The sequence below is a fragment of the Amia ocellicauda genome, chromosome 1 (assembly GCF_036373705.1).
Source record: "Amia ocellicauda isolate fAmiCal2 chromosome 1, fAmiCal2.hap1, whole genome shotgun sequence".
Lineage (NCBI taxonomy): Eukaryota > Metazoa > Chordata > Actinopteri > Amiiformes > Amiidae > Amia > Amia ocellicauda.
This window is the reverse complement of record NC_089850.1, coordinates 36,638,567-36,650,692: the sequence shown is the minus strand read 5'-3', so window position 1 is coordinate 36,650,692 and position 12,126 is coordinate 36,638,567. Positions and strand designations below refer to the sequence as shown.

At 42.2% G+C, this 12,126-nt stretch overlaps 1 protein-coding gene across 6 annotated transcripts in view; it reads left to right on the top strand.

Moving 5' to 3' along the window:
• Positions 1 to 12,126, top strand: part of daam2 (dishevelled associated activator of morphogenesis 2) — a 105,397-nt gene that overhangs the window by 57,816 nt on the left and 35,455 nt on the right. For all 6 annotated transcript variants that reach the window (XM_066703382.1, XM_066703365.1, XM_066703356.1 and 3 more), the window contains exons 5-6: positions 2,352 to 2,446; positions 11,544 to 11,877. In XM_066703382.1, coding sequence (XP_066559479.1) covers positions 2,352 to 2,446; positions 11,544 to 11,877 — 429 coding nt within the window. The remainder of the gene's footprint in view (positions 1 to 2,351; positions 2,447 to 11,543; positions 11,878 to 12,126) is intronic.

Here is a 12,126-nt window from a genome sequence, read left to right as displayed (position 1 = left end):
CAGGGACACACGCACCCAGGGACACAAATGGAAATTGGGCTACAAGGCATTCAAAATGGAAAACAGGAGACACTTCTTCACAGAGAGAGTTGTCACAATCTGAACAAACTCCCCAGCGATGTGGTTGAAGCTGAAAATTTGGGAACATTTAAAAATAGACTGGATAGGATCCTTGGATCACTTAGATATTAATGGACACCAAATGAGCACGATGGGTCGAATGGCCTCCTCTCGTTTGTAAACTTTCGTTTGTTCTTATGTTCTTATCTAATCTGTATAAGTCAGAGTCATGGATGTTATCTGAATCGTACTCGAGCAAGTTGGAAAATCTTCCAAGATGGTTGAAGTGTTTGTGACTGTGTGTAAAGTTTCTTGGAAAGGCGGCAATAAGACTTGCTACAATGAAAGACCTGTCCTGTGGTTTGAACTAATCTTTGGAGACTGAAGTGTTAGTCAGGCTGTGTAACATCTGTTATATCAGGTGCAACATTATCTTTTGCAACAGAAATAACGGGAGACTATAACTTTAACATTTAATAGATTATTTATTTTTATAGGACATTTAAAAAATCCTAGCTTCAATTATGATACATAAACTAGCATAAAGAGAGAAAATGGAAACTAAATAGCATACATGAAAAACAAGATTATTCCCATGTTGTGCTCAGAGCAAACTCTTGGGTCTCAATGCACTGCAGTGTGATGCATTAATAGAGCAGGACTGGGCTGCTGTAGAAGGCATTGTTTCCATGCCTTCAATTCCAATCTGTCTTTATTACCTAGAGACCCCATTAAGAGCCTTGCCTTGCCCAGCACAGCACTCCTCTGCCTGCTGATGTTTCAGAAGGAACGCAATGTGTCGCGGCTGGACTGAAGCACATTGTGGGAAGCTATGTGGTCTTTTCCCCTGTGCTTTCTGGTATTATCACTGGAAAGTATCCTGGCTAAAAGCTTGACAGCCTGGAGAGATTGTATTATGACTTCAGACTTTGAGTTCAACCAAACTGAACTCCAGGGAACGGCTGGTAGCTGCATTACTGGCTTATCCAGCAACGCTGACTCAGCATAGCCAACGACTTTGTGGGGAGGAAACGATGGTCGCGCCATTAGGATTACATTGGCCCCATGGCATTCATGAAACACATTCTGGTGGCCATAGTTCATTGTGAAAGCACTAGTAGGAATGTTGAACCTACACCAACATTGTTAAGTTACACTAGGTTAAGCCAGGTGGTGCTTTATGAAGTACAACAGTAATGATTGGTTGTATATGTTGAATCATCACTAGCCCAGGCACTACTAGCCAAAAGCAACCAAACACCGGCCAACTGGACTGGACACATAGCTCTAATCCAGTAGGCCGTGGTTAGCGGGGATTACTGTTTGGGAGAGAATTGAAACACAGAGCCGGGGAGCAAAGCGGACTGGCAAAGGTAATGTTTAATCCCCATGAACAAGAACGTACATATTAATTTGAAAAGCAGGAGCTGGAGATTTTGCAGCTTGCCAAGGATATTAGAGCCATCTGGACAAACGGAGCCAGACCTCCAGATGAATGTTATGACTGAAACATCTGCAGGATTTAACATTGAGAGGACAGAACAGGCCAGGAGGACTTGAAAAGTGTGCTGAACTCTGCAGTTTCCTGCCATCATCGCTGACGGAGAGTGCACCTTCTATATATAACCTTAGAGAACTGCCAGACTGTCTTTATTTCTAAGGTGGTTTTCCAGACTGTTCTTATTACAGATTGTTTGCAGTAAATTAAATCAAATTAATAAGCAGCATGTGCAAATGCATCGATTCCATTACTAAGAAAATGGCTTTTATGGTGCATTATCTACAATTTCTGTCAAAGCTTTATAGAAGCACATGACTACCTATATATAGGATCAGATTAAAACCAATGCTAACAATAGCACTCTCTGATGCAGAATCGGTTCAGGATTTTAGATTATATGTCCCTACTTACTCAGTTATAAAGGCTGCAGGTTTTATGTTAAATTTGAATCTTTTAACAATAATATTTAATTCTTAATATACAAGGACTGACATGTTGGTTTCCCTACTAACAAAGAAAAGCTGTTTCACTGGAGTTTAAGCATTAACTTCACTGGACATCCAAAACCTCAGTCTGCATCATAATAACTCTGTCAGACACTGCCTCCAAAAGTAAGCTGTGAATTGAGTAAAAGCCTTGGTGGGGATCAGACTTTGGCATCATACTGTACATCAGGCTTACATACAGTGTGTATTCACTTGCTCTGAGTATATATTATATATAAATGGTGAATGTTCATCATCTTCTCTTAGCCTGTGTTTAAATGAACTTGTGGCCTCTGTGTGTGTAGATGCAGACCCTGTTTGCCTTCGATGAAGAGGAGATGGAAATGAGGAACAAGGTGGTGGAAGACCTGAAGACAGCTCTACGGACTCAGCCAATGAGGTACAATCTTAAATAACATAAACGTGTTCGCTGTGCAATTGCAATCCTGCAGTTACAAATGCCAGCCACCGGGTGTCACTGCACAATGGCTGGAATGGGAGCAGCAGGCTGTGAAACTCATTCCTGGGATCCTGGTTGGGGTGTGTTTTGTGACTTAAAAAACAGCAGGAAGCCATCAGCCATCCGTTCTGTAGAACAAAAGCATAAGAGCACAAAAAAAACTTCAAAAGCAGCTTTTTTTTACTAAGAAGATGATAACTTGTTTCTGCCTCCAAAAGGAAAAAGTTTCAGTTAGAAAAATAAATAAATGAATGTATCATTTTTAACTGTTATAGTCTGGAGTCAGTTTAACTGTGGAGCAAAACACTTTGAAATTCAGATATAAATATATCTCCAGCAATGATGCATCCTCCAGAGAGAATCCAGCAGCCGTGTTTCTGTGCTCAAAGGCCTGGTCTTTTTCCCTCCATGTGCACAGTGATGAATGTCTAGTCAGGTGTGGAAGGGAAGTGAAGGAAAGGGCTGGACTGTGTTTGTGTACGTGTGTTTGTAAGTGTGTGCGTGCGTGCATGTGTCTAAGTCAATATGTTTGTAAGTGTGTAACTGTAACCAAGTGCGTGTGTCTGCGTTTTAAATAGCCTCTCCGGCTTCCAGGCGCTCGAAAGCCATAGCTCTCCGCAGAACTAAATAAATCCACACTAATGGCAGCTCTGCCAAAGCAGGAAGACGCTGCAGGAAGTGAGCAAGTTAACAAACCACTGCCTGGAAAGCCAGGCCCTCAGAACACAGGCGCTCCGTGATTTAGTTCAGAAGTGTTTCCACTGATTTCTTGGACCGAGTCTCCACGTCTTTGTCAGGTGTGCCCCCTGTGGACTCTTCTGAAACCTCACTTTAAGCTTCTTATACCTCCAGAAGCACAAATCACCTGATTAATGACACACCATGATCCAAACAGCCTTTTATTTCATTTTTAATATGTTTTGAGAGGATTAAATATCAACAAGTCTAACAAACTACATGAAACTATCAATGGTAAAATCAAATGGTTGATTAATGATTAGTAAACTTTTACACAACAATTACACAAAACGCCCAGCTTGGGGTTCAGGCCTTGCAGTTTTACTTTTCCTAAGAGAGCAGGCTCCTTACCTCCCTTCTCCCCCTGTATTGAGAGCTCTGCGCTGGGCAGGTAGGTGACCGAAGGGCGGGGGTCACTTAGAAGGAATTCAGAATAAGAGACATCAAATCCCTATGGCCAACACAGGACTCACAGAACAGGGGGTTTATTACTGAATATTACACTCTGCTAAAACTAATGAGTGAACAGGATTATCTTTTACTTAATTATTAAGTTATTAAATTTCAACACTATTAAATAAATAAACTGTATTTTACCAAATGGGCTAAGTTTTTAGTCCTGTTGAAAAACAAACACGGTCTTTGTCTGCTCTTCTCCCAATGGCCAGAGCAGCTGAAAATCTGGATCAGTTCTTTGCAGCAGGCAGTTCTGTGTTATGTGAGTGTATCGTGGAAGAGAAATGCTGGGGGTACAACACCAAGCAATACCAAACTCAAATCCATTTGGTGGTCCATGGTACAGAAGGAAGACCAGCTAAGCTTTCTGACCAGAGAGTTTAATGGATAGAGTCACTTAGAAAGAATATGGAAATGCTGACCATTCTAGTTAAACACACTCAGCAGCGGAATTTTATTTAATTCATTATTTACTTTTACGGGCATACTGTCGATTGACTGGTTGCGGGACACAGTCCACTACAGTATGTTAATGGCATTGAGCAGGAGGTCCATCCAGCTGTTGACACCCATTTTCCTCTGTAGGTCTGAGTTCAAACACAGCTCACTTCACGGGGGCCATGCAGGCAGAATGCCCTTCAAATCCCATTACAGAGTCCAGTATAATTTGTTTAAGGTGTGTTGCACAACTATCCAAGCTGTTACTGCTCTACCATGATTGATGAGGTACTACTATTTCAAGTACTGTCCGTATACTGTCTCTCATAAGCCTAAAGAAAGCCAAGCCAAATTTAGACTGTGTCCAAGTACTGCTAGATCCACAAAATGCAGTGACTACATGAATAATACTCAATCCTGCAAACATTTTCCAGGTACATGTTTTTTTGTTTTTTTTCTTCATTTGCCTAAGGATGTTTGTTGTAAATTGTTGCCTAGTGAAGCTGTTTCTCAAAGTAACTTAAAAGCACAGACACTATATTCAGGGCATTTTGCTTGGAGTAAATTGTGAAGTCCTAGTTTGTATAACCCATTGGAGGGTGTTCATTTGAGATGGACATGTGCCACGAGGAAGGGGAGACCTGGAGTCTTCCCTCCCACAGCTTGGAGTCGGTGCAGCTCGAGTGGGAGCAGGTGCATTAAAGAGGTGCTAATCCGCTCCTGATCCCTTATTGGAATGTGCATTAAAATTAAGACACAGGGAGGCTCTCGGCCCACACATGCCTTCTGTTAGTCAGTGCATACAGCTGGGACTGTCCCTATTGATTTACAGCAGGAGAGAGCTCTTCTGAGCCATGTAGCTGGCCAAGGGAACAGCCGTGCTGCAAACACACTACACGTCAGCACACTGTACCACATTATACTGAACTACGCTACGCCATACTGCACTGCACCACATTACGCTACACTACACTACATTACACTACAATAGACTGCCTGTCCTACACTGTGCTACACTGCAGTACACTGCACTACGCTATACAATGGTACACCCCCCTCTACTACAGTACAATACACTACACTACATAACACTATGCTACACAATTCTGCATGACTTCAGCTTTTCCCTTTTTGGATATAAATAGTTGATTAATTAAGAAAATAAAAAAATAAAATCACGAACTCTGGTGTTTACAAACAAAATACCTGGAATTATGTTGGATACAAAGATAAACATAGGAGCTTCTGAAAGCTCTATATTGGATACGGACAAATCTTACAAGTACTTACACATGTATATAGAATGTCCACTTTCATTTCATAATCCTATAAATTGAGCGATTAAAGTTCAGTTACGGTCCTTGTAAATAAATGAAAACCTGACCCCGTTAACATGTGATTAAACTGTGTTTAGCGTTGTGCTGTTTGTGCGCGTGTGGCTGATTTTGTGTACGTGCCCATGCATGTGCAGTTGTGTGTATGCATGTGTGTGTGTGGTTGTTCAGTGTGCATGTAACATTGCAGCCCAGTAACAGAGTGCACCCTCTATCTTGTTATCTCAGCCCTCTAATAGCCTGGCTTTGATTCCTTCCTTCCTGCGATTTCCCCTCATCACTGTCATGTCAGAGTAATAAAGGGGACTGTGACTCTCCCACAGGTCCCGACTGGGAGGGGGTACTGATTGAGAGACAGGCAACGGGGACGTACTGCCCCCTGTTTGTCATCTCATGTTGCTCCTGTCCAGCGATGAGGAGCAGTTCCACAGGAGAAGGCTTAGTCTGCAAAATGCAACCACAGGGGAAAACATCTGTGACTAAATAAACTAGTGACTGTGTTTTCCCTCCTGGATAAAGTGCACAGTAACACAAAAGCCCAAAGCACATTAGCGTGATGAGCAGAAGTAATGCTAATGACAGGTGACGTATGTATACAGCAAGAGCAGTGGACATTTGGAACAAATAGCAAATTGTGCCAGTGAAATCGTTGTCATCTCAGGAAATGGTTTGATTAGATTCCTGGACCACTGGGAATAGCAACAGTGTCCTGATGTACCCTCCCTCTGTCGTACATTTTGTCATGGTGGCCTTGTGCACTTTTGCTTGACGGTGTAATGCATATCGCTGTTCATTCGGCATTAGTAGTCAGTTGATCTTATTTGATTGTTGAACTGTTGGGTTTATCATAATTAGAAAATGGAATAGTAATTTTAACCGTAATCTGTGTCAGGTGCAAATTAAAATGCTAAGCATCAAGTCTTTATGGGCATTCTCACACACTCCTAGTTGGCAATGGAGTGTAAGATTATGTTTTTGGAGGGTAGGGCAAGAGGAATTAGAGTTACACATGTACAAGGCATGCAGCATCACATTGTATTATCATCAATGCGAATGTTGATTCAGGGAGTCTGTTGTGTCACGGAGATCTCCTTCCCTGGTAGTCTGTTAATCCACGCAGATGAGGCACAGACAAACAGAGAGAGAGAGAGAGAGACTTGTGAATGGCAGCTAATTCTCTCCGATTAATGTGTTCATCTGCATAGTCAGAGCCGAGCTAATCTGTGCACTGCCTTCTCTCCCTGCCGCTCTGCAGCTCAGCCTCTCAGACTCCTACTAAAGCCCATGAGCTTGACGTGCTCTATGACAAGTCAGCTCTCTTAAACCACTAGGAATGCCTTATGGTCACCATTATTATTTATGACATTTAAATCCATGAAGAAGCTCGAGAACTCTTCTGGATTATCATGTATCTCCACTGCATAGTGCACATATTAAATCTATAAGGTATAAGGTATTAAAAGCTTGTTTGTCATTAAGTTTAGGCTCTCTTCTCAACACAGGATGATTTTGCTATATGCTGTCATTAGTTTCAGTAGGAAATTAGTGTTAATGAATAGTTTTAATTTTTGGGGGCAGCATTGTGAAGTATTTCTGATGTTTCCAATGACACGTAGAGGGGTTACAGCACTATGGGTGTGTTTCAGGCTGCTGTACTTTGTACTTCGTTCTCCTTCACTCTTCACTATTTCCCACAGATTTATAAAGCATGGTATTTTATTACCTTTAGTTATGGACGCAGAGATATCAGGAACTATTCTGAACGCACAGTTAGCACCTTTTAATGTAAAAGTGCCCGCTATAATTAGAATTTAAGAACAGAGCTGCTAAAATCCTACTGATGTGTTCCCGTTTTAGGATATGAAATTGATACTCTTCTCAGTGATTTGTACTTTCTTGACACATGCTGATTCCATGCATATCTTTTTGTATGCCATGGATTTCCAGTGTGTAAGAAAAGGAGGCTGGAATATTGACCAATGTTGTCAGAGTGTGTGTAAATCATCCAGTTCTTGAAATAAAAAATAATAAAAACTTGTCCCATAAATTCCTCCAAGCCCTGAGCATTCAAGGTAATAAACTGCTTCACGTTGATATAGTAAAAGAAACAGACAGAAACCCGCAAAGCTGCAGCCTAAACCTCTACAAACTCTGAGAGAGTGTGACCCCACTGAGTGTTTATTCGACACCCACCCCCCAGACTCCTAAATGTGGTTTGTTTTGGACACAGTTTAAAAGGGCTGGCAGAGAGGCCGCATTCCCTGGGCTGTTTTCACCAGAAACAGGCAGCCTGGGACCAGGAAGGCCGGCACTCTGTGATCTCTGCAGTGCTCCAAGTCTGGGTGAGGGGTCCAGAATCTGTAATTACACACCCCTTCATGGGGGCTTTCATCCCCTCACACAGTGTTTTTATAGGTTCAGGTGAATTGGCAGAGGGGGAGATGATAGGGGGACACCCCACACCGTGTAGACTGACAGGTGTGTGTGTGTGTTTGTGTGTGTGTGTGTGTGTAGCAAAGGGGTCCCTTAGGAGGGTTTGCCATGGTAAATTTGCATGGTCATTTTTCATTATTACCATGGGTTTCCTCTGCGTTTTTCCGCCATCTGGTTCGCTTTCAGTACAATTTACTACACTAGGCTATGATCATAGCATAATTTACCGCAGTAAGTTCTCTTAGGGGTCATAATACACAGCACTTACAAAGCAATAACTCAGGCGTAGCATTGTTTTGTCAAAGTCTAGTGCTGTAAAGGCCTGCGAAAAAGTATTTTCAATTCTCCCACAAAGGGAATACTAAATTGGCAGTCTATTTCTCTCTCTCTCTCCATGTCTGTCCTTCAGTTTGTCTGCATTGCTTGGGTACTTTATTGAGATCCATATCCCCTGTTGGTGTTTTTATCACCCTGGGGTTGAGAGAGCAGCACTGTGACAAATTGTCACAGAAATAGAGGGAGGCGAAGATCTACCATCATCTGTAAGGAAGATTGGTAATGCATGCCAAGCAGGTGACACAGAAGCAAGGTCATTGTTATTGGGAGCTTACGGCAAGAGATAAGTCATTATTGAGCAATAGAACAATAAATACAAAGTGGTCAGGCTGCTTAAGCTTAGCCATGCAAGACAGAAAAGAAGACAAGTAAGGTATGTCATTTCTGACACCTGTCTGACAGCAGGTTAAATTAAAAGCAAGTTCAAAATGAAGTATCAGCTTCAACCTGTGTATATGACTCCATCCACCTACTACTCTCCAGTCTTGTTCAGGCTAATCACAACATTATGTTTTAGCTGTGCAGTAGTGAATATATATATATATATATATATATATAAATATATTATTGATTTATTTTTCATGGACTGTGTGTATCGGGTAACATTCCCCTTAAATGTTACAGGCACTTCTGGTTAAGCAGTGCTTCGACTGCTTCCAACAACCTTTCCTCTGTACTTTACAGTACAACAAAAAACATGAACTATGTTTTGTCATATTTTAATAAAAACAAGGTTCAGCTGAAGGAGAGATGAAATCATTCCTCGTGGCCGGGTGCAGAGTCGGGTCAGAGAGGCTCGGCTGCTTTTGGAACTAGATCCCAGTGGAATCCACCGTGGAATCAAAGCCGGAGCAGACGCATGACAGCTCCTCTCAGTGCCGAGCCAAGCCTTGGCAATGGCAGCCATTCTATTAAATAATAATGCAACGCAGAGATGCACAGACAGAGAGTAATAGTAACAAGCGCTGAACTCCAGTTACAGGGCGACGTTCTGCCTTTTCATTTCCTTTGTCATCGTAAGACCCGTCAACAACTGTCTCGAGTCGGCTCCCCTGAGGAAGCCCAGGCTCAGAGTTCCTCTGTCGCTTATGGTTCCCAGAGTGCAGCCCTCCACTATCGCTAAAGGACAGCACCTGAATATAGTCTGTCTGTCTGCACTCATCAGCCTCAGTTGCTCTTAAACACAATGTACTAAGACCCGTCTGCCCCCTTGGCCGAATGTTTATATTATATTACATTATATATTTTATTTGGATTCCTTTATCCAAGGTGACTTACAGGATTTGCAAAAGACATAAAAATAAAAAAATGACCTCTACAACATTTAACCATTTTGATTTGATTAATTAAAATTGGATGTTTAAGATAGTATCATCAAATTCAATACTATTTTAGCACTTTAATTGAATAATGCTGCTGCTAATGGAACCGTATAGGTCCGTAAATCTAGCCCTGTATGTCAGATAGCAGATTGTGTCCAGCTTTGGCCTGCCATCTGACTCCAGATGAGGATGTCTCTGTTAACACCGCTGTAATGCAGAGCCTCCACTGTATGGAAACACACGGCCGTTCCCCACTCCCACTCTCCAGCCCAGCTGTGAAATATGGATGTTTGTCAGGGATGTGTTCCACTGTGATTTGTTTTTGCAGAAGGCCAGTGAAAATTTCACACAGATCTTAAACATTTCCCTATCTGATTTAGGATTCTCCTCCTAGCCAACATTTCCTGGCACTCTCTTCACAGTGTTTATGCTGCGTGTGGTGAAAGGTTGTGTCTGATGCTGTGAATCTGCCTGCTTCGCAATCTCATTGAGGCTCAAAATAATGTCAGAGGCATGAGAATGGAGTGCTTTCTTATGCTGTAAAGTACAGACCCATATGACCTCTCTGTAACAGGGCACTGTTAACTCAGCCTCCCTCATTGAAGAGCTACAGCCAGGAGCCCACGTTTCTCATTGGAGTTATGTATCCTACTTATCATGACCCCAACCTTGTCAAGCAGCCCACGGATTAACAACCCCATCATAAATACTGATAACTAACCAGCTCAAGACCAATATTTCTAAGCTGTTAGAGTTAAAGCTATTTTACTTCCCTATTGACTATCAGCTGTGCACCACTGTTGATCAAATCCAACTACAGCCCAAAGCCATACAGAAGAAAGGTCAGCCATTGATGGTCCATCTATTGTATTATCTGAGCAAGGATTGTTTTCCCTATCTTTCTTTTCATACTAAAAGAAACATCTAATGATTACAATTAGGCATGTAGGTACTTGCTGCTTCCTTTCCAATGCACACTGCTCATTTTAATGGTGAATGTGGATCATAATAAACCTCAGTGTCAGTGCTTAAATTTGTGATATTGAAGAACATTGTGAATGGAAGTTGGGGTTCAGAACAAACTTAGAGAGGGCAGATCAGCTCTCCTCTCTCCTCCCAGTGGAAGAATAAAAGCCCTAGTGCTGTTATTTGACATTGAGAAGATGCACTGTGTATCCCAGATACAGATACAGGCAGTGAAATGAGTCATGTCATATGGAGAACAATGCAAAGCACATAAGTTAGTCCTATAATTTACATGTCTAGCAGAAGACTGCATTTACAGAGAGCCAGGAAAGTAGCGAGGGAGTGTCTGAATCCTGAACAATGTCAAAACAATGCATTTCTTATAATTCACTGTTATAATTCATGTTGCATTTCCCATCTTTCATAACTGACATTTAACCTCTGAGAAGAATGTTGCTAGCCATCTTGTCCTGGAATGGTTGAGTCACTCTGCTTTGTTCTGGACAAAGAACTCACAAAACAAACACAAAATAAACTGTCAAGAAAAGATTGAGACTGGTCCCATCCCATCCCATCCAGCCACATTCAGACACCAGGCATTCACTATATCTGATCTCACCTATATTCACCTTTACATCATGTTTCCAATGTAGATATCATACACAAGGCAATTTTGATTGTAGCTTGTCTGTCTTATTTATACCTCTGAAACTGTTCTAGGTGGCAATTTAACCATTATACAAATAACTCCAAACTTTTTCTTTAATACAGCAATATAATTCAGCATCAACTGTAGTATAAACACAATGGTTTAATGTATGGATATGGTTTAATTAAGGTCTTATGGGGAAAAATAAATAAATTGTTTAGATTTAAGTTGAGTCATCATTCAGCCTAGCTAAATCACAGCATGTCCTTCAGATGTACTGAAAGCACTGGTCATATGTAATGCTGTATGTGTTTGTGTGTGCGTGTCTGCGATGTTGTGTAACGTTCTCCCCTTTTTCTGGGCAGGTTTGTTACACGCTTCATCGAGCTGGACGGGCTGACCTGCCTACTGAACTTCCTGAAGAGCATGGACTACGAGACATCAGAGAGCCGCATCCACACCTCAGTTATTGGCTGCATCAAAGCCCTGATGAACAACTCACAGGGCCGTTCCCATGTGCTAGCACACCCACAGAGCATCAGCATCATCTCCCAGAGCCTGCGCCAGGACAACATCAAGACCAAGGTGGCCGTGCTGGAGATCCTGGGGGCCGTATGCTTGGTGCCCGGCGGCCACAAAAAAGTACTGCAAGCCATGATCCACTACCAGAAATACGCCGCCGAGAGGACGCGCTTCCAGGTTAGAGGGTTAACAACTCTTTATCAGATTCTCTTCCCTCGCACCTACTACCCACTCTCCACTTAAAAATATTTAAATATCCAACACTCTGGAAGTTTTAACACAACATATGTGTTTTAGTCATGATTAGGGGTTGGGTTACAGCAGGGGTCCCCAACAGGTCGATTGCGAACCGTCAGCAAGCACCCCCCTCCTCCGGGACTGAGGACAAAATACCATCAGCAGACCCCCCACATTCCCCTCCCGCCC